The sequence below is a fragment of the Etheostoma cragini genome, chromosome 23 (genome assembly GCF_013103735.1).
Source record: "Etheostoma cragini isolate CJK2018 chromosome 23, CSU_Ecrag_1.0, whole genome shotgun sequence".
Classification (NCBI taxonomy): domain Eukaryota; kingdom Metazoa; phylum Chordata; class Actinopteri; order Perciformes; family Percidae; genus Etheostoma; species Etheostoma cragini.
In genome coordinates, this window is record NC_048429.1 from 9,069,350 (window position 1) to 9,093,100 (window position 23,751).

General features: G+C 39.1%; 1 protein-coding gene across 2 annotated transcripts in view; it reads left to right on the forward strand.

Moving 5' to 3' along the window:
- Positions 1–884: 884 nt before the first annotated feature.
- Positions 885–23,751, forward strand: part of adipor2 (adiponectin receptor 2) — a 28,018-nt gene continuing 5,151 nt past the window's right edge. Inside the window, exons 1-3 of one of the 2 annotated variants that reach the window (XM_034863626.1) lie at positions 885–1,119; positions 13,888–14,169; positions 23,064–23,237. In XM_034863626.1, the coding sequence (XP_034719517.1) occupies positions 14,095–14,169; positions 23,064–23,237 (249 nt within the window). In that variant the 5' untranslated portion in view covers positions 885–1,119; positions 13,888–14,094. Of the gene's footprint in view, positions 1,120–13,887; positions 14,170–23,063; positions 23,238–23,751 lie in introns of those variants that run through there. The other variant, XM_034863627.1, reaches the window with a different exon arrangement.

Sequence of the window (23,751 nt, forward strand, 5' to 3'; positions counted from 1 at the left end):
GGCAGAGAACATGTGATCCAATGTTGGTGTGATTCTCGGTACGAAGCCTTTTTTATCACACAGCCTACTCCCATCTCAGATATGGTGGTGGAGTTCAAGTGTCACACCACCTGCACAGGTTTTACTCATAGTGTATAGCTGCTCATCATGTGTTGAGGATTCCTGACCTGTCGGCAAGAATTACTAATGAACATTACTAAAAATATAATAATTATTACGGCTACAGAATAGCTTCTTATGTCAAAATGTGAAATGTATACTAATGCTGGAACAATTAAATTTGTCTATGGACTGACAATTGTCAACTATTTTGATAATCCATTAATTGTTGAAGTTGTGTATCCAATACCAAATAGTTGTTCAACTGCTTAAATGGGAAGAGTTGTTGTTTTCCCTGTTTTTTTTATGATAAATTATAACGGACGGTAGAAGCGATTTTAAGACATCACTTACTTTGGATTTTAGGGTGGTAATTTTTCAGTTTTTTTCCATGACATTTAAACTAAACTTAAACTTAAAAATGTCAGCCTAATTGTTTAGGTTACTGTATACTGTTGGCCTACTGTATATGTGATGATTAAATGGTAGCCTATTATACACTCCAGGCTAGTAGCTGACGAACATTGTTGAAAGTTTCTCAATTTCCTAATGGCAGTTAGCCTACTTGCTTAACAAGTTTCTAACTGAAAGACTGCTGGCTACTCAACTAAAACACAACTGATATATAAAACACCCTTGATATTACTACAAAGTGGCACAGGGAACATTATATTTCATAACCTCTCACATACATTTGTTTCAGCTTTGAAAGGTTGCTATATTTACTTATTGTACACACAATCATTATCAATGAATTTGCCAAAGTTGTTAAAAACTACAGAATGTTTTTTCCTGTTCCTGATCGTAGGTAATGTATTTTTTCGTTGAGCGATCTGGTTGGCTACCTGCCGCTCATGCGAGCGACGTCACGCAGTGATTTCCTCCCTCCGACGTCCCTGAGTCCAGTTTGGTCTAGCGACAGTCCGTTCAATAGTATAGAGGAGCAGAGCAGCGACTACAACTCCATTAACTGTGTTACGTTACCCAGATGACGGATTAATCTTCAGACATCGGGGCCAGGTGAATATTACAACTGACAGTGGGCACTATTCATTGTTCTTATTGTTGTTCTACCTTGTTTCAGACTCTTCAATTCACCCATGACTTTCCTAGCGTTAACGTTAGCGCCTCTCTGAATGCAACCTGCCAGCTAGCAGCTTTGCTATCCAGCTAATTCTGGCTGTCAAAACAACGGAGAGAAGCATAATCTGCTAGCCAGCAAAAAAGCAGTACTTTGTTCTCTCTGTACGAAACATTATCACTCACATGTAGCATTATTTGAATATGTAAAGGCTGATATGTCGATGGGGTAAGCTGTCAAAAGGAACACAAGCTCTGTTAAATAGTTATCTGGCTTCTTTGGGATGTGGCAGCTCTTGTTAGCGGACTAGCCAGCTCGCTAGCTCGGTGTAAACAAACCATCATCATAGCCCGTCGGTAGGCTGCAACCGGCTGCAGCCTGCTTCTTATTTTACCTTTGACAACACCGCGTGGGTCGAATGTAAGGTGAAACAGTGTTGCAACAGCTTAAGGTCAAACACATAAAAACGCTCCTTTTGTGTGTTGGAAGTACGTATTGTCGCTGTCAACAGAAGGTAGTCAGGCTGGAGTTTTGGGTTTCTTTGTCTTGCTTAATCGCCAGTGTTGACTCCTCTGTACTCTGTCGGAGTTTAGAGCATTGGTTAGCATGGCTCAATTTGCTGCTGTGCTACGCATTTCAGTGTATTTGTTTTCGTATTTGAATGGTTGAGAGAGCCTGTATTATCTTATAAACAGCAAGATGCAATTAGCTGCTGGAAATGCTGATTAATGTAATCACTTGTCAGTCCCGGTTTGGCTCAGCTTGGTTCCTGTTCTTTTAAAATGCATGTCTTGATATCTAGCTTCTTGCTTTGTTGTATTTTAGTGTCTTGTGAAATAAATCGATGTAAATAATTAAAGCCGGAGTAGCCAACAGGCTGTTTTTATAACAAATTGTCATGACCTTTCAGATCAAGACGATACTGCTTTCTGTAGAACCCTTTAGACTATGCCATAATTACATCATAAACATATTATGTCCCTATGTAAGAAAGTATTTTAAGTTAATTTCCTGTTTAATAGAGGACTTGATCTGAACCCAATCCGTCAAATTTACTATTTTCGCCGTATAAATATGATGATTTCTACAATATTGGAATCTCAGCAGCTAGAGTCAAAATGTATTTAACCAGTGACTATAGAGTGTTTAATTATCACTTTTTTGCAACTTAATATTTATTTTTACTTGTACTGAATGTACTGTATGCCCATCCCATTTCGGCGTTCTTCTGTTTGTGTGGTTTGCCACAAAGCATGATGTCATCTAATAAATATTTCATGGGCTGGGTAGCTGATAGCCTAACTTTATATGTACAAAAACACTCCCAGCCATTTCCTAGTATGAGATTAGCCCAAGGATATTTCATGGAAAAGTGTCTTGGCTGGTTTTTGTGTTAAAACCTATTTGCATTTTTAATCGGTATCTTCTTGTGCAGTTTGACCCTGTGGGGTTTTCCACTGTCATCATTTCCCAGTGCAGGTTTGCTCCTATGAAACTTAAAACTGATCTGTAAATATAAATACACACCTGTCCCCGCTGTTATTCTCAAGTTGCATGTATGTATGTCGATGTACTTCTGTGTCAAAACCCATACACAGCACTGTAGTAGGAGAGTAAATTCACCTCCTGGAGTTTATTTATCTATCTGACTTGTGTCACACACACTTCAGAGTCATCTAACCAGGACATTTAGATTTGTGTTATATTCATTTTTAATTATACAAGGAATGAATTCAGAACTTCCATGGCTTAAGTTGATGTATGCACCGAGTCTCACCCTGCTCAACATGGTTATTTATTGAACAATATGTCATGTTTTTTAATGGAAGTACAACTCTCAAGAGAATTCAATGTAAAATGAAGTCAGTCTTTGACAGTGTGCCAGTTAGAAGAGCAGCTAAACATAGCATCTAAGAATAGTAGAGAACTGTCAGTGCAAAATGTATTGATCAGCTGCCTCTCTCTTAATTCATATTGTTCTTCTCTTCTCTGTGAGCTTTTTCTTCTTCCCTGACAACTCAAAACAGGGCTGTGTGCGTAGTGTACAAAACTAAAATAACAAAATTTGCCTTTCTTTTAAATAGTTTGTTGTTATGTTGTCTAGGTGATAATGTAAAAACATAAGACTTACAGCTAAATAAGCCTGTCACTAGTTAATTACTTTGTCCGTGTGCACAGTAAGCGTATAACACCCTAAACACTGCTGAGCGTTAACAATATTAGCAGCTTTTGTACATGCTTGTTGCTTAATAAATATATACGTGTTAGTTAATTTGTAATGGAGACCTGGGAGTGTGTGGATTAACTATTATTATCAAGCTCATCCAGAGCATGAAGTCATACAGAATGTCCTGCCTTGATCTCCACCCCTACAATAAGAACTTTTGCTCAGAAAACAAACCTACTTTTAATAAATAGAAGAAATAACCTAGGAGAGATTGGAGCACTTCTTTCTTCAGGAACCATCAGGTCATTTTTTTAATTGGTTGGTGATCATGGTTTAGCTTGTGCCAGTCAATTAATGCCATTTGATGTTACCAGAACACTTTTTTTTCTGTTTTTTTTTCAAAATAATACCCATTTTAAGTGATAGGCCTGCTAAACCGTTTGTGTGTATGTTTTGGTTAGAGTTTGCGCGGTGTAAAATGTGTGACAGAGTGTAACACAGGTTGTGTGTTTGTCTTAGTTTGTTTCATATGAAACGAAACCGTTGACTATGATGAATTGGCCCATCTCTGGAGAAGGGCACATGAATGTCACCTAACATGTGACCATGCGTATGTGTGTGTAATCTGTAATGGTATTTTGCTCTTCTCTTCTGAGGAATTTATGGATATTTCCTTAGCAATATATTATTGTGGGGACATTTAGTTTTAGTCTGTAACATACTTAGGGAATTTTTGTATCGTAAAATACTCATTTTTTAAAATGGATTCACGCTACACTAGGTCACTGTTGTTCATTTACCGCAGTTATACCAAACAGTGTTTGTACACGTTGACACCCTTATGAAGGACATCACATCAATCAGCTTCACAAGTAACATTTGGAGTTCAAATGTATGTCCCATGTCCATGTTGAGCCTAACTGCACAAATTATTAATCAAAACTTTGAACTAAAAATATCGTGTGTGTGTGTGTGTGTGTGTGTGTGTGTGTGTGTGTGTGTGTGTGTGTGTGTGTGTGTGTGTGTGTGTGTGTGTGTGTGTGTGTGTGTGTGTGTGTGTGTGTGTGTGTGTGTGTGTGTGTGTGTGTGTGTGTGTGTGTGTGTGTGTGTGTTTTTACTTCACACTGGTTCTTTGTCTGTCTCTCCATCATAAGACAGTTTGCAGCCGCATTACTAACTCACTGTTGTAACAGGACTGAGTGGTAACCAGAGGACAAACACTTATACAGATAACCCAGAAATGACGTATTATTGTTATGAAATTCTAGATCATGTACAATTACTTTTAATTCAATATTTCTTTATTTATAGTATCAAATAATAACAAGCGTTATCTCGAGACACTACAGATAGAGTAGGTCTAGACCACATTCTATAATTTATAAAGTTCCAACAATTCTAGTAATTCCCCCAAGAGCGAGCGAAGTGCCACAGTGGTGAGGAAAGTGGAGTGGTGAGGGCTCTGACGATGCCGGAAAGTGGAGGGGCTCAGGCTCTGACGATGCCGATCTTGATCTTTTTTTTTTTCAATAGTCAGTGTGTTAGTGTGGATTAAAAAGGCAACTAGGATAGAATATAACATGCTAAGATGGCCTGCAAATACTCAGAAGTTTTATTGCCCCTTTGAACACATACACAACCTGTGTAATGCAAACCTGAAATAATCTAGACATTACCCGCCAGAGCTGTATGTAAGAACTGAAATGTTGGATCGGACATCATATGGTGTTTACCCTGCCAGCTCCTAAGAACAAGTCTGTATAATCTCCGATGGAGCCGAACGTGTGAGATTTCACAGCAGGAGAGTGGGCATGTTGATGGCATGTCTTTTGACTTGCGCAAAACCGGAAGAAAACAAACACCCAAGGGTGAAGTACAAGGGTGATTTACACAAAGACGGCAACTAAAATGTTTAACTGGACACACAGTGAGATTCGGGAACTTCTGTTCGTAAGGGCTGACTCTGAAATCGTTAGTCAAATTTAAAGAACGGCGAGAGACTCGGTTGTTTATCACAAAATGATGAATGATGCGGCGTATTCTGTGTCATTTCCTGCCTCTTGCCCACTCTATCCAGCACCACCCCTTGTCTAAAGAGTATTTTCAGTAGGTGAGAACGGGTTTAAGACGGAAAATACATGTACGTGTGAGAAAGGGAAACCTGGGACAAGGTTTTTTTTTGATTTATCGGATATTGTCCGGAGTTCATATGTTTAAACAAACAATTTTTTTTTTTTTTATATGAACAAACAACCTATCTGAAGCTACTAGAAGGTTAAACCAAACACTTAGACATAATAGGTTTGAGGTGTAGCTGCATGGAGAAAGAAAAATCAAAGGTGTGTTTTCGGTAATATAATGGTAGGGTGGGTGTGTATGTGTGTGGTTATGTTTAAATGCAGTGTGATTACATTGTCCCAGTCAACAGTAAAAACAGTCATGTGGTGTCCAACAGCAGGTTTAAATCATTGTAAAGCTGCCCCCAAATACAAAGAAAGGCCTATTCACCACCCATTTGCCATAGGAACACACACAGCATAAAGTACAGTAATGTGAACTGCACCACCCAATGAAGAGTTTGATTCAAGTGACTAATCCAAGTTTTTTTGAAAAGAAAATGTGATTTCCAGCTCTGAAAAATAGTTTATGATCAGCAGGAAACTTTTAGTTTAATTTTCTTTAAGAAATAGTAACAATTAACCATCCAAAAGGTCTGTTTTTTTAGTTAAGGTCCTGCTTTTTACACCTAATTAAAATTCGATATTGAGCATTCAGTACTAAACGCCTAATTGTAATTCTTCTCTTTCTTTGACTTTATTTCAGTTCAGGGGCTGACAATGTACTGGTAATGTACCTAGTTGCTTTGTAGGGACAAAGACTAAATGTTTTTCTCCTTGCGTAAGCAAGATCAGGGGGCTTAAGATATTGAGTTCACAGTCTTCACCAACACTCAGACATTCTTTAATTGATTAAAATACTCCTACACACCCATTTACTACCATCCCACACGCACCTTGACTTTTCAGGCATTGATCGTTATGCTTGACTAAAGGGCAATGTTCGAAATGTGTTGTCACTGGAAGTTATCTCATATAATGTGTTTGTGGCTTTTGGACCAATGTTAACAATAAAAAAGATTCTGCTCCATGTCTAAGGTCTAAGCGCCTGTGCTGATGACTAAGCATTGGTTATTCAAGTCAGTCAACGTGGCTTCTTTAAACTTACACAGTGACGTCTTGTTAACACTTAAGTAAACCTGCTAGATGCTCAATAAGCCTAGCTGGTGACCTTTTGGCTGTCCATAAGGTTGTGAAAACATCTGCTAAGAAAAACTGCGATGAGTAAAGAAAAGATACAGATTTGGATCCAGAAAATCTCTTTTTGACAGATTTGAAGCTGATAGGCCTGTGTAACCTGTTTAACACACACTGTCTTCGGTTGACTGCTGTGGCTGTCTGTCTAACCTGAAAAACCAGGTTGGGATGTCATGGAAAAGCTCATTGTCAAGCCCAAGTTTATGGGGGGGGGGGGCGTTCTGTTTTTCTGTAGCATTGATGAATGCATATCTGAATACCGAATACCTACCCAACGAACGGATATTTAACAGGCAAATATTCTGGATCAGCCCTAGTTTGTTTTATTGATGCCTGTTGTTAACTCTATATAATCCTAGATCCTGTCATTGCTACTACCACTATAATGCATGCGCACATGTGTGTGCGTCTGTGTAAATAATGACCTAGCAGACCACAGGCCATGTCTGACAAAGTGACTCAGAGGGTGAGCACACACTCCAGGGAAAAGGGCATATTGCTTTACAGCCACTAACGTTTACAACACAAGAACAAGGAGCCAATACTAAAAGAATTTAAACAGGGATTTTGTAACCTTGCGCTGGAAGTGAATACACTTCCTATACTGGGTCAAATGTTATTTGAGAAATTCAGTTAAACCTCAAGCAGTGTGGTTATTATGATGTGCACTAATTAGCCCGAAAACTTGTTACCCTTTCCATCACACCTGTCTTTAATGATGCACTAATTAAAAGCCTCCTTAGCATCCAAGAGCTGCTAGTTAACAGGTACGTAACCACAGAGATTTAGATGAAACTCTCAACAGAAGGCAAATGTCTGTCAACAGAAAAGGCAATTTGTTACAATTATAAAAGATTATGTTTTAAAAATATATTTATAAGTGGGTCTGTCAGACAATTTCACAAGGGGCTCTACTTTAGCTGAGAAGGCTCTTTGTTCCAAACAGTAATTTACGGCTAAATAAATCCCAGAGTAAGAAAGTGGGCAGTTGCACCTTGTAGCATTATTTATCTGCTTGAAATGAAATCGAATACACTAAAAACACGGTAGTTAAAATTCTCCAGTGAATGGAAATTCTGTGGTTGTAAAACATTCACACAGCATTTGTACTATAGTATTTGACCTTAGTCCTGCATGTGTTTGCTGCGAAAGTAAAGGTAAAAACCAGACGATGCTGCAGAGCAGGTTTATTGGGTTTTATCTCCTGTCATCCTTTATCGTCTTTTTCTTGCATCTCACCTTCTATTTGTCATTTATTTAGCAGTATTGCTTTCACTAATGCTTTCACTGACTTCTGTCCATTGCCTTTGTCTGCAGTGAAGTTCCTCATAAAACATGTTTTCTCTCCCTTGGCTCCCTAAACTAAATGCCTCATATTCAGGCAGCCTTCACCATCATTTAGGTCACCTCCTGAAGCCCCTCATCATTCTCTATTACATTTATTTATATACATAAAGTGAAATATGGGGTTTTATAATACACACTGTCACATCACAGCCATGACAGATGGGCCCTTAATGTGGATTCAGAGTATAAGATCCAGAAATGGGTACTTCTGCTTCTTTATCATTGCACTTCCACTTTTTACAGCTGCTACTCAGCTTCACCACTCACTCTTTTCCTTGAGGAGAAAGGAAACAAGAACAAATCATTTCTCATTGACATTTCTTTTCCGATTTTACGTCGTACTTTTTTCTCTCTCTTCATACTTTAGTTTTTTTCTGCATCTGAGTTCCCGTTTGTCTGTCGATTGCCAAGATTGATTTTTCGAGCAACCTCGCCACAGCTCTAGTTCTCCATGGCTGACTCCACACTGAACGGAAGTCAGCCGTCTTCTGCGTGTGGGCGCCTGGGTTTACGAGAGAGACAAATAGAAAGATGGTGACAATGAGCATGAGGGAATGCTGCAGCACATGCTCACAACTATGGGAAATAATGCGCATAAATAAATGACCTTGTGTGTAGACTGTTAGCATGCTGGCCATAGCATGTAAATATATTTGTAATTAACATCAATCTCCAAGTGCAATTTAGGATTAAAATGAAAGGTTTGTCAATAATTACAGTTGTTGTATGAACTGAAATCTAGACTCAATGATGTTGCAAGATAAAACATCACAGGATGATTGAAAGTTAAAAGATTAAGAAAACTAAAAATACTCCATGGAATTACACATGAGATCATTTTGTTCACTTTCTAAGGACAGCAGAGTGGACTTGTGGTGAGAGAGTTTGTTTATTGATCAAGGGTCACATTATTGACATCAATATTTAAAGATCAGAATTGTTCTTTGTGTCATGACAAAATTGCTAAGGTTTTTAAAATTGCCAGTTTACAACATAGCATCACAGACGGCAAGACATGTATAGTTTTGTCAGCTGAATAAACCACAATATTGCCGTTATTGACCTTTGGGCCAAAATCAATAGCATCCATGGTTATTGGACAATCATGTTTATTTAAGACATTGCTGTTGTAGCATCAGAGCTTGTTCATAATGTCAAGAGAATTATATATATAAAATGAAAAGAGGAACATGGTGAGTGTACTGAAAGTAGAGCTGGGCTACATATTGATATTATATCGATATTGTGATATGAGACTAGATAACGTCTTAGATTTGGGATATCGTAACATCTCATTGTGTTAATGTTTTGTATCGCCCAGCCCTAACTGAAAGACTATTTTATATTGCTGACAGTGACAACACACAACCACAAAGTCACATTGTGACTGAGAAGAGCGTATTGATAAATCCCTTTCTTGATCCAGGTTTACCCGAAGATCACCGGCCTGGTTCCCTCATGCTGCTGTACTGTTTTTATCCTCTGTGCCAGTACAGTTCCTGGGGTCAATGTCACTGTGAGGCAGTTCGATAGAATTCTGAGTTGCTGTAATTTGCAGAAAAACAGCAGATGGTAAATTTGTCCGTGTGATTGGTTTGTTTCATGGAGGTTGAGTGTGGAAAATAATTGAATCTCATACAGCGACTTAAATATGGAAAAAATAAGGGTGTACAAACACAGCATTCACAATGCTTTCTATGAGCCCAAAATTGTGATTATACAGCTACACCGCACGAAACATCTAGATGAGTTATTTAGCATCCTGTTGTCGACACACATTCTGTGTCAGCTGTTCTCTCTGAACAGAAACTTTTAAGGCCCCATTTTGTATGGGTGTGTAAATCAGTTCTCTTCTCTCTTTTCATGGCCAGTCTTTTTTATTATCTCAATATGGGGTCAGTCTGTTCTTTTCTCCCTGTTTTCATACTGCAGAGTCTGTTCTTGCAGGCGTGTGTGTGTGTGTGTGTGTGTGTGTGTGTGTGTGTGTGTGTGTATGTGTGTTTATTGTTTTTCATGTTTTTGACATGCAACAAGCTGCAAGAATTCTTCTCCAGGACACTTTGCTCTAATGACCACACCATATGTTTTGGCTATCTGGCCTCCATCAGGGTGCTGTCTGAGGTTGTTACCAGTTTTTGTGAATGGGTAAATGACAAAAAACAATTGGCAAGATGAGAACATTTAAAAACTTTGAAAAAAAAAAAGCATCATGTCATTGACCCAAATACAATCTTTTGAGGTAGTTAAGAGGTGAATGTATTAAGGTCAACCATATAATGGCTTTTTTATTAGTTAGGACTATCTATGCATATTAGCCTAAGTCAGATGGTCAGACATTTAAGTTTATATTATGTTTCTGAAAAACATGGATATTCAACTATTTTACCCCTTGATGGGTCAACATGAAAGATTGTATTTATTTGTGAATATTTTTAAAAGTTGGTTGGAATATTTTTTGTTTTGCAGTTATTTCTCTTGTAAATTTCTAAATCCACAGATCAGTCCGATGAAAGCAAAAAAGTTGGTGAGGTGAATGAAGCATGTTGTAGTGGACGAGATTTGTGCGACATGTTTTTACATTTTGACGCTCACACTAGTCTGCACCTCAATATGTGAACTTTTTAAAGACAGAAATGGTAAAGACATAGCTATGAAACTGTAGGAAGCGGGCCCTACTCTCTCTCTCTCTCTCTCTCTCTCTCTCTCTCTCTCTCTCTCTCTCTCTCTCTCTCTCTCTCTCTCTATTTTTGTGTGTACTGATATGTACAGAGCGAGATGGTCATGTGTGGCCGTCCACGCACGTCTTTTCACAAAAGAACCCCATCAAAAGAGGTTTATTCCATGAAATGAAAAAATCTCACTTTTCATCATGAAGCAAAATGAGGGTGCAGTTACTCAAAAAGAGCTTCAATGTAATTTAAAAGAAAATAGTCGATTAGGGAAAAAGAGGAGAGCGAAAAAGGGGAGAGATTGATTGGACAATCTCTGAGTGTAGAAGTGTTTGACTTCGATTAGGGAACTCGCCCACTGGCCAGCCATCTCAGTTTAGCTCAAATAGTCTTCTTTGATCTCTTCGCAGGATGACGACTGTTGGTCGATGTCATTGGATTATGAAACTTTCTGTCTACTTCCTATAGTTTTTTTGTCATTTTCTGTTGTGTAGTCGTGTCTGTTTTTTGCTCTTTCACCACCACCAGCTGTGGTTGGGTGTTTCTTCGCTAGAAAAAATATTTGTTGTTCATTGGAAAAACATCACGTGTATGCACTCACTTACAACACGCCTATTCTCTGTAAAAGCTGCTCCATTTGTTACTGTGTGTAATTTCAATCAGGAGAGACAAGTTTAAAGATATGCAAATAAGATTTATTCTACAGCTCAAATAAAATGTACAAGGTCTTTGGTGATTAGACTCCATCGCTATACAAATCTTTCGTCTAGGTATGTATATATATATATATATATATATATATATATATATATATATATATATATACATGACTGCATTCTTTTCCTGCAACAACAGCTGAATGGCAAAGGGAGAAACATTTATTTAAAGCAGAGTTGTGACTCTGTAATTGGCCCTTTGCATTTTGTAAAATAAAGCCACACTAGGGTGCTGCTTACTGCGCTCCATGGCTGCAACACAACAAGCGCCTGGCTGCTTACGTAAACCCAAACTTGTGCATATTAAATTGGGAGCGATGATCGAATTTGAAAACCAAATCGTCTAAACGATTCCAATAAAGAAACAATTCTACTGGAATCATAATTTTTTTTAACGCTTCCAAGTAGGAATTGGTTCTTAATGCCCAACCCTAGTATTTGTGAATATATTATTTATATGCGTTTTTATGTCCACACAGGTGACTAGATATGAAAACACACTGTATCCTCTTTGTTTCAGCCTTCCACTCACACTAAGCGAGCAGTTTTCCCATTAAAAAATTGAGGAAAAAAACAGAAAACCAAAAAACGATTTGATGCTGGCTTGGGTCAAACTATAATCTGCATGGAAGACCAACGCTATTTCAAACTGATGTTTTTTGCGTGGTGAGACACAGTCAGGTCCCGAGTAGCAATAACGCAAAGAAGCCAACTTTCTGTCCCCTTTGACTCTCTAAACTCTGTGATTTTAATATGATCCAATTCAGCAGAAGAGTTGCAAAAGCAATCTCTTATGGTTACTTGTGCTTTCATTCTAAGTAAGTTAACATTCAGTTATAAGAAAGCATTGTACGTAGTTTATGGCCAGTTTAATATTTTGTATTGGGTGTTACCTTGTTCTTTACTTTAGATTCATTGCAGCTCTTTTGCTCTTTATACGCTTAAATCAGACTATTACAAATGATGTCTTTGGCAATCTGTGTGTGTACGTGTACAGGTGTGTATGTGCCCCCCCCTCCTTGAATGTATAATCCCCTAATGTATGTTTGTGGTAGCCCAGGGGGATGGTTTGAATGAAGTGGTCTAGTGCTTGAGGGCATGTTCACAGTGACTTGGCCCCTCCGGAGCACTGTGCTTGTGTTTGAGACACAGAGAACAAACAGATCTCAGCAGTGTAAAACGTGCTGATAGAAATGTGCAGCTGCAGTTGTTATCATTTACATTAGATTAAGCATATTAAAGCTTCGGCTGTGTAAGTGAGTTTTTGGAAACAAGCTGCTGTATAAACACGCGGATATAAATGGTTTAGGTCAAGTACACATGAGCACATTTATTCTTAAGGCCAAATGTCTGACTGACAGGCTGGCAAGGCAACTTTATTTCTATAGAACCCCTTCCAACAACATGCAATTCAAAGTGGTTTACATGAAACCTCAAAGACCAGTTTAAAAAGAGATAGAAAATAAAAATAGGCTAAAATAGAACAAGATACAAACACAATAATAAAAGTTCCACTGTAAGAAATATAATAATTATCTGATTTACTAGGTTGTAGGGACATGGTTGGGAGGGGAGAGGGAAGGGTTTTTATGTGACTGAAATTTAGGTACCAAGTACCGTTGGGTATGAGTACCCAATTTAAGGTAACAGTACCTAAATGTGTGACTACTAGTAGAAAATTAGTGGACACGCCAAATCTCTGATTTAACTGTGCTTATAGTTAGATAAAGTTGTGGGAAAAATAATACTAAGAACCAAGCAACCTTCTGAACAGGCATGCACTCCAAACGGGCGCTGCACTGGTTAATTATTAATGAAGCTATATTGTTACATTTGCCCGTAAAGCAGAATACAAACTGTGACATGGTTAAGACTTTAAACACATCTACTTCCTGCGTGTGAGTCCGTTCCTGTCTTGGACACCTTGTTGCTAAGCAACTCACAATGACTGCAAGTTGGCAGCTCCTAATTGCGTGCCAGTGTTAGTAGATAGTAGATTAAGCAAGCAACAACCAACATCATCTTCTCTCTAATGCAGACCTGCTTTGAGTGAACTGTAGTGCTTTGCAGACAGTGATACATCTGCAGGGTTGTTTGTCTTCTAAGAGGATTGAACGTAAACCTTAACTATTAGATTATGCCGCCACCGGGCGATTTATGAGATTTCAAAAAAACTGAGAGCTCTCAGCTTTTTTGAAATCTCATAAATCACCCGGTGTCAATATGAATCTTCCAGTTACCGTTTGGTATCATGGGCTTGTATTTTTTATCGTTGGGAAACTGCAACACAGTATTATCTTATTACTTTAATGTTTTAAAAATATGGTGTTTTAACTGTTAAAATGTCTGGATTTTTTTTACTCTGTTTTGTCGTGTTTGTTTAGATTGAATCGACTTGAGGTTAAACAAAATCATGGATACTAACGTTTTTTTCGTTCACCTATCTTCTTCCCGTTCTGGCTCTGTTTCTACCTATCTCATTTCTGCCATAAAGTTCTGAGTGACGCTCCAACGACTTCAGGTGTGGTCTCATCCGGATTCAATCATCTTCATCTATTAAATCTTCTGTCTGTGGAGGCCAGTCCAGCGTTTCAAGCTGGACAGAGGAGAGACGAGTGGGGCCGAGGGCCAAGCCTTCGTGCTGCGACACAGAACTTCAAACCTCGTTGAACATGCAACAGATAGCGCGCCTACAGATCCCATGAGTCCCAGGGAGAGAGCAGACATGCCCATCTCAGGTTCTCCAAGCACCGCACAGTGCCCCTCACACAATGAGGTGAGTGTCCAACACACACAAACACATGCTGTCATCTGGTTGGTCAGGGCCATGTGGCGTGGTATGGGTCGCCTGGTTACACAGTAAAACTATCCCATTTAAACACACACCCTCACATGAATAATTGAATAGGTGTTGTTAGCACGAAAGTATAATATTCGGTCGCTGATGCTGACAAGCAAAGTCTTTCGGTATAACATAGACATCTGTTGGAGTTTTTCCCAAATTAAAATGACCGTTGCATGAATGGGAATGGGTTTTGCTTTTACCCTTTTAGATTAGTATATTTGCAAAGTGGCCTGTGATAGACATGTAGTATCAGCCTGCTACCTTTGTTTGTGTACATGACATGTTTTCCCTTTAGGACCTAATATGTTTCCACAGATCAAAAAGTAGATTGAAGCCTTGTGTAATTTAACATAAGAAGATAATATTACCTTACTTTAAAAAGAAGCGTTTTAAAGTCAAGAACAGATTTAGATTTAAAGTTGGTTCAGGAAGGTTTTGGGTCAACATGTGAGTCTTTGGCTGGGTGAATTATTCGTAGAGCCTTGAGTATTGAGACAGCAATACAGTTATGTGAAACACAGTGCTAGATGCACGTTATTACACTTAAAGTTAAAAATAATTAAATGTGAAGCGGAAATAATGATTGGTTGAGGAACTTGATCATTAATAGACAATACAATAAAAAGAGCACAATTTATGTCATTAACAGAGGAGAAGACAAGCTCAGTCTCCCAAAAATGTACAGATAAAAGTTAACAACTAACACAAACTTTAAAGACATTCTACTACTATAAACGAGCACCATAACAAGAGCATTCGGGTGTTGAGTGCCTTGCTCAGGGGTACCTCAGAAATAGTTTCTGAAGGAGAATAGAGCATTTTGTGATCTGCTTCTTAGGTTTTACAGATTCTTGGAACTTGATTTTGCACAGTGTGATCAAGCTTTTGAACCCCCTCCACTTATAATCGACACACTCACCACCTTCAAGGCTTTTCATACTTGACGATGAGTCATTCTGTGCCATAGTAATCAACAGTGCACAACAGTTATGATGAGTGTCGGCTCAGCTTCGCCTGATGTTCGGTTTTAGTTCCACTACAAGTCTAAAGTGATGTGGATATTGAATGTGTGCCCAGCCCCTGAAAATAAGCTTGTTATGTCTATAAACAGACGTCTTCCTGGCAGGAAAACAAACAAAATCTGTTTGATAAGCATCCCATGAAGGCAACCTATTGAACTGATCAAACAAATGTGCCAGCTGCCGGTCTGTTGTTCAGTGTGAAAGACTATCCGTATACAGCCATTGAGCTGAAACACAACAGTGTCCGCGTGTGTGTATTGTGTCTGCTCGTTTGTGTCCTTTTACCTGCTGTAACACAACACGGACACCTGAGAGGACACTATGGGCCCCTTGCCCCAATCAGCGAGGACAGGCTGTCTTAACACCCCACAGGCTGCCCTTTGAATCTTTTAGCAGGTAGGTGTTGGTGTGCGTCTAGAAATTTTTGGGAGTGTGTGGTTGTGGTCGGCATCCCACACCCTGTTTGCCACCAGATTGGATTGGAAGTCTCTAGGTGTCTTATTTTGATAGTTTGATCTTTGTTTTTTGTCTAAACATTTTTATTTTAAAAGCTACCTGCTGAGTTCTAAAGATAGCCAAAGAACTTGTAATGTAATCTGGCTTTTTTAAAGAAGTTTTACCAGAGAGTGAGTAGACTACTATGTTTTTTACGCAGTACAGCGACAACAGATGCTTCTCTGTAAACACACACCTTAAACTATGAAACACACTCGGCACATACTGTACACTCAGCTTTGGAATTTTATCACACAGTACACACAGTGAACAAATACCAGTGAACAATGCTTAAGATTTGGCCCTTTGAGAGCTCTAAACATCCTCTCTTGGTGCCAAAGTTTTTTTTCATTTTTTTTTTTATTTTTTTTATTGCTTTCATGTATCAATGGCCAGCCGCAGATGAATCTCACATCCAGCTTTACTTCCTCTTATTGTACTCATACAAAGTTTTTCTAGCATTTGCGTTACAACAATGCATTAAACTGGGGTGGCAGTAGCTCAGTCCATAGGGAGTTGGGTTGGGAACTGGAGGGTCACTGGTTCAAATCCCCGTATGGACCCAAAAAGTTGGGAGCGTGGATTGGTGGCTGGAGAGATGCCAGTTCACCTCCTGGGCACTGCCAGGTGCTCTTGAGCAAGGCACCGTACCCCCCCGACCGCTCAGGGCGCTGGTTCAGCTGGCAGCCCACTCCCTCTGACATCTCTCCATGTATAGTGCATGTATAGGTCCTGAGCATGTGTGTGTATTTCAGGCCTGTGTGTGAGTACTAACAAAAAGTGTGTACACAGAGTGTAGTGCAGTAATTTCCCCATTGGGGACTAATAAACAAATTATCTATTATCTATTATCTAAACCCTCTGACGTTGTAGTGAGATTGCAGAGATTGTCATTGTTTCTGAGGAATAAACTGACATGAGAGTGGTATACATTTTTTTTTAATCTAAGTCCAGGCAAGTAAGCAAATAATCATATTTTACCAATTTGTTGACAGTCATTCAAATATCTTAAAGCAATGAGTCATTTTAGTTGTAAACAGATTTCCTTTGTCTAATCCATGCCTTTGTTCTTTATATAGATGTAATGAATTAAACCAATATCACCTTACGCAAACAAGCTGACTTCAAAAATCCCTCAACAATGCAACTAAGATCACACATTGCATTGCCTTTTAAAATCTCCCTGCACTGCAGGTGATACCTAGACCCAGTTTGGCATCCATTCTTCTTTCCAATGACACAAGAAAAAAGAAAAAACAACTTTGAAGTGGCTTTATAAAAATGAAGATGTTTGATTTAAGCCCTCCAACTGTGAACAGTTTGAAAGTTAAAAACCAGTTATTTTGTTGCGAAGCTAATGCTGATTATGAGCAAGAACAGAGAGAACAGTTTGTATTGTGGCAGTCTGAGCACAGTGTCTGTTTTTTATGGTCGGGCATGCATGCTTGTTTTGTAACTGTTTTTGAAGGTCTTGGCGTCTTTTCCAAATTGGTCCCAAGAGGGCATTGTGCATGTGCAAGTCACATGTTGAATCTCTCTGCCTCTCGTGTGCAGGGGTTACGCTGTACAAGGGTGAGCTCTTCCTTCTTTGATCCTTTATAAGTCCAGACTCTGCTGTCATTGGTCCACAGAGTTCCAGCTGTATTCTTGTTGGCTGGAAGCTGTCTCCTGGATCCCGGCCTCTACCAAACTGTCAGCATGTGAATTTGTTTATTGCTAAAGTTCCATGTTTCACTGTGAGATGGAAGACTTTTTCTTAAATGTCTCTCCTCCCTCACTTTCTTCTCAGACTTGTTATCCACTAGTTGAATGTAGAGCTTAGCAAAAAATAATTTGAGTTGAGGATTCCTCACCCCACACAGACTGGTCAGGTGTGTGTGCATGTGAATAATAGTCATTAGTCAAACAAAAGTCATTAGCCAAGTCTACGTTCAGAGTGGTTAATGAGTCTGAGTGGAGCTGGATATATGTTTTTTTCATGTACTGTAAATGTGTGAAACAGAGGGATAGAATATCCTTCCGGGGCTTTTAGGAAACATTTTAGAAAGCGTCATTTAATCTTGAGCAGGCCGGTGTCTCAAGGGATTTTCACAAGTTCCTCTTATTCTTGTGTGTGTACAGCAACCATGACTAGCCACTTATCTCACGCTTATGTGAAAATGTTGGAAGTCTATGTGCTATTGTTGTTGTTACTCTTGACTTTGTCATGCAAACACTCTCTTCCTGTAAGACTTTTCAGGGTATTTTTATCCATTGTGGTTTTTGAAATGTTGCTGTTGTCTTTAATACAATGCTAAATATTTACTGTACCTTTTCTTTTGTCTTGAGTTAAAACTTTTGTCTTAAATCTACATACACCCTGCCTTTTTGTAGGTTTAAAAGCAAAGAAAACCAATCTGAATAATTATCACTGTTTTTTTACAGACCTAGTTATCGGTATTATGTCTCTGCATGTTTGCTCCCTATAATACAGGAGTGAATGCAAGATTTAAACCTGGCCTCGAGTATAAAAGTCACAACAGCCCTACATGTTTACAAGCCTCAAGCAGATATTGACAATGTAAAGTTAATAATATTATTTACCAATTTAGATAGATTCCTCCAGACTCCGCCAAATACGTACTTTGATAATTGCTTCCCTTTTAACAGGTTAAATATGTTATCAAATCTGTTAAAATAATTTCCCGGATTCTTAAAATTCCCCTCAGGCTTTTCCCAGGAAATCTCCTCCTAGAAAAATAGGAACTGTGCTCTGCTGAAAGTATATCAACAACCTAGATGATGTCCCAACACATGTGACTTTGGCTCTGTGTCAGACCAGCAGTCAGCCACATTGCACTGACCCCAGCGCCAAGGGTAGACTTTGACCACACATACACACTTTCACACAGAGCGAAATCAGACTCTTTAACCTCTGTGTTGACTTGTTGAAGACACGTGTGGCAGACATACGGCATTCGTCCAACTAGCGTGTGTCTGCAACGTGTTTTAGTGGTAGCCCACATTCCAAGAACCATAGCCTGCTTCACTCCTACAGTCCTCTCTAAATATTCTCTCTACATTGTTATTGGATGTGATTACAGCCAATTCAGCTAAGCAGTTGACAACCAAACTCTCTGCATCCCCTGCTGCTAAACCTTAAACATTGCGGCTTTCACAGTCTGAACTGAGTTTGGTGCAGCTGAACAGATGTTTCACAGGAGATAACAAGTTTCTTTTTCATTTTTCAGGCTGGCAGCTGGTCGTTTTCAGTACATTTTCAGTACAAATGTTAGCAAACAAATTTACAGCTCAACCCTATGTTCCATGTGGTACACAGGCAGTTGTTGTTGTTATATCCACAGCGACAGCACAAACATTCTTGAGATAAGGACTTTTTCTTTTTTTTTAATAAAGAGGTGAGCTTACCAGACTTCTGAAAACTCAAGGTCATTTCTGCTTGAGGATACATGCTAAAGGTTATGTACATTAGCTGCTACTAGCATATCTTAGTTGAATCTCTTACCAAATTGTTGGTGGTTGAGTTGTATTGTGGGTAATTAAAGCACCGGGATTAGGACTTGTTTTTGCACAAGTGACACCAGTGCCAGTTAGTGTTTTTTCAGCACTAGTAAAATGTGCCTGTTTGGAAACAGGCATTGCTTGAAATGTGGTTTTGCTGCTTGTTGAATTAGCTAGAACCAAATTGTATCCCAAAATGACTTACAGAAACCCCTTAATATGCAGTTCCACTGTATAGCCTACTACTGACTTACAGTGTATTACATCAGAGGAAGATATTGCACTGCTACATTTACCTGTCAGAGTATGTTACAGATTCAGAATTTAATCACAAAATATCACAATAAAAATGTGGTGTTAGCGGGCATTAATCTCATGGACCTTATGGCAGTGCGCTACCTACCCGGCCCGTTGAGAGCTGATCAGCCCCTATCTGCGTTAATCAACCACCAGAAACACAGCGAGTACAGAGACAGCCGGCTCCAGAGAGAGGCTGGCGGTAATGTTATTAGTGTTTTAAATTAGCAGTAGCCTACACTTAAACAACCGGACCCTGGGTGAGTCTTCACCCGGTCAGCTCTGAGATAGTCTTCTTTGCACAGCGCTGTGGAGGAAGCTCAGAGATTAAGTCATGTTTGACTTGTTTAGAAGTGGTGAATTTACAGCTCACAGCAACTAAATACGATATAGTGTCTGGCTTTTGTTTAATATTCAGTGTTGGCAAATGGCTTTTTTTTAAGTTTCCTCTAATGAAAATCTTCTAAGTGAATTTGAGCTGGGCTTTTATTGTGAAGGGTAGACACGACAGAGCCATTGTTATGGTAGCGCCTTTTTCAACCTATTGTGAACAACTGATCAGTTGTTACTGTCAGCTATCGTGCTGCAGGTGTGTGCAAGGGAAGAAAAGTTTTTTTGTTTGAATTCAGCAATAATATAACGTTGGAAGCAGCCAAAAGTGAACCGCAGTTAAAGCCGCTAAACCTCCTACTCCTTTATATATCACAATGTAGAATGCTTTCTGGTAATTCAATTAATAACTAGTCTGTATGAAGTAACAACAATTTTTAATACCCCATACTCCATGTTATAGCAATTGAAACAATATAGAAAATATATATATGTTAGACATTTCAATATTGTTTCTATATCTATAACATCATCTTGCCTAGCCCTACTTCCTGCTTTGGGAAGACAAGGTCATGTAATAACACTATCGTTAATAGTATTATGACTCATTTTCACATACACACATTCTCTCTTTCTCACAAACCTGATTTAACAAAAACAAAACAGCTGTCTGTAGTGGTTCAGTGAAAAGGTGGTTTCCAGTGATAAAGTGGCTGATCATGAATCACTTTAGCGTACAGGTATGTAGGCTAAATGATTCCAACCCATTTCCACCTCTCTCTCCCTCTCTACTGTATGTTGCCTTATTTTGTGTACTGTATGTGTTAACTAAAGCAGAGTGTGTATGACACACTGTCCTCTATTCCAATCTGCCCTGAAAGCATTTACTGTTACAGTGCGGTAGCTGTCGTCCTATTTCCCTGTATGCATTGGGTGAAATAGCAGTGGGTATGTTGTGTGTATGGTGTGTATCACCGTCCTTCAACATCATCGCTGCAGGTGTGGTTGTGTGTGTGTATATTATTTAGTGATGGCATCTTGAGTACACTTAGAAGAGACCCTGTTTTCCCGCTATATACACACACACACACACACACACACACACACACACACACACACGTACAGAGGTATTCACACCCTTCATGAATAACCTTACAATCCACAGCAAGACTGGCAGCATCTGGATTTAAGCTTACACCTACATTACATGCATGCATGGGCACACATGAGAGACTGTTACTGACACACACAAAAAGACTGCAGAGCACATGTGACTACTTGGCAGTCACCCAAATACCCTGTGTTCACATAGTACACTCAGTCTCTGTCTCTCTCTCTCTTTCTCTCTCTCTCTCTCTCTCTCTCTCTCTCTCTCTCTCTCTCTCTCTCTCTCTCTCTCTCTCTCTCTCTCTCTCTCTCTCTCTCTCTCTCTCTCACACATACACATACACATACACACACACACACACACACACACCACACAATTGATGGCACCTTTATCTCAGCTTTGAACCAGTGGATTTATGAGACTGTGGTTTTACAGTTGCTCCCCTTCAGGTGTAATTGAAACTGGATGTGTGTATGCTTGTGTGTGTGTGTCCCTTTCTTACAATACACAGCTGCAGTCTGAGATTTATCCTCATGCAAGATTAAGCGCAGACAATACACTGGCACACATGCAGATGTCAGACTAACAAAGTCTGACTTAACAACCTCAAAGTGTTGACTGTTTGCAGACTGTGTGAGACATGCAAATGTCCACATATGAAACGACATGGTCAACACACACACGCTTGCACGCACTCACGCATGCACGCATGCATGCAGGGACCAAGCAGTTGGAGTGTATTTTGCTGCTGGGTTTTGAAAATGGGTTAGTCATGCATTATAAATACAACAGAACTTCTCTCTCTGTCTCTTTCCGCTCTCGTTGTCTTGTCTGTCTCTGTCTCACTGATTAATTCTTTATCTTTTTCTCACTCTTGTCTCTCTGTTTTGTTTGGTGAATATTGTGTGTCTGTGTTGGTGTTAAAGAAATATAATTTTGTGTTTACAATGCATCCTTGTTGTGTGCCAGCACATTATCTGTTTTTTTGCACCTGAGTTCACACACATCACTGTTTTTAGTGTATCTCTGTGTGACACACTCAACTCTGTGTGTGTGACCGTTTGTTTGTGTCAGTTATGGTAAATAACGTGTGTATTTATCACAAAGCACTAGCCATATTAATTATGTCCCCAGCTGTGACAGCTGTTCTGTTAGATTGAATTGTCACTGTCTGTCTAATCTTCCGCTTATACAAGGAAGATTGGTGAGTCATCTGTTCAATCAACAATATTTCTTAAAATATATTGTGTGTTTTAAGTGTTGCTTGTTATAATTTGAATAACCTGATCTGGTTGCATACAGTTAGGGAAGAAACCCAAATACACACTAATCAGTGTTCCTGTTTATCTTAACTCTTGACTAAGAGAGCGCTTCTCAACATAGGGGTCTGAACCACCCTAAAATTAGATGATTAATTTAATAGAAAATCTTTTCTTGAATTGTTTGTATTTTCTTGTGAAATACTGGTTAGTTGTATCCCTTTAGACGTATACATTTGTTTAAAATTCACAATCTGAAAGAAGAAAGTCACAAATTGGTTAGTCCCTATCCCAGAATAGATTATACTCCAGCTCTGACACAGTGCTGTATAGATAGGTCTGGCAGTGAAAAAGCACAGGCGGTTACGCGTTTTCACTGATCGTTTCAAGGGGGCAAAAGTCATTGAGGTGACGGGATGAATAACACAGTTGTAGCCCAAGACAACATTACTGATTATATTCCACAGTTTGTTTGCTTATGCTCATAATGACCAATTTGTGTTTGTTGTCGAACACCACTGGTCAGCAGCAGGTTATGCAATGATGAACCTGAAAGGAAGTTCTCTCACAAGTGGATATCACGGGCTTGTAGCAGGTCCAAATTAAAAGGGGTTATCTCACTCCTCCAGTCACACTTCCCTTAATTTGTGTAATAAAGCTGAAATGAAAGGAATTAAAAATCACTTTTAAGTTAGAAAAAAAGTCATTTTTTGCTCCTTGTTTGAACAAGAGAAGATGTCCTAGGTGGCATAAAACAACCTGTCCTCTAAAGTCACTCTGTCCTAACAATGTGTCTGTTTCTTTTCCCGTCAGAGGGTCCCAGAGTGCGACGAGGAGAGAAGAAAAAATGAAAAGAAGGATGAAGTGAGAGAAGGAAAGGAGAAGGAGGAAGAGGATGAGAAGAGCAGTGATGAAGGTTTCATGGGAATGACTCCGCTGCTGCAGGCTCACCATGCCATGGAGAGGATGGAGGAGTTTGTACACAAGGTAATGAACACACACACACACACACACACACACACACACACACACACACACACACACGTATGCATGTGTTTTAGGTCACATTTAAATGGTAGAAAATAAATATTTCCCCTGCATTCTGACCCTTAACTTATCTATACAGACGGTTTGGAGCACCACACCTTTAAATCCACCGCCCACTAATTTTACTAATCTTCCTAAGAGTGATGTTTGTTTTACCGAGACGGGTTTATAACAGCACTCAATAAACCACATAGTAAAAGAAACCAATTAAACCATAAAAACACAATGAAAACACAGTGTCCTGAACAAACTTCATATGCTGAGGATTGTCATTTAATATGTTTTTAAGTTCTGCTTTATCTCTTAAATAAAACATTCACACATGTCATGATTCTGGATACCAGCCAAACTGGAAAATGTCCAAAATACATGGCAGTCTCTTGCAGAATTCAACCTGTTTACTAGTTATACAAGTGTTTTCAGTGTAGCATGGAAGTGCAAAGTTAATGTAAAA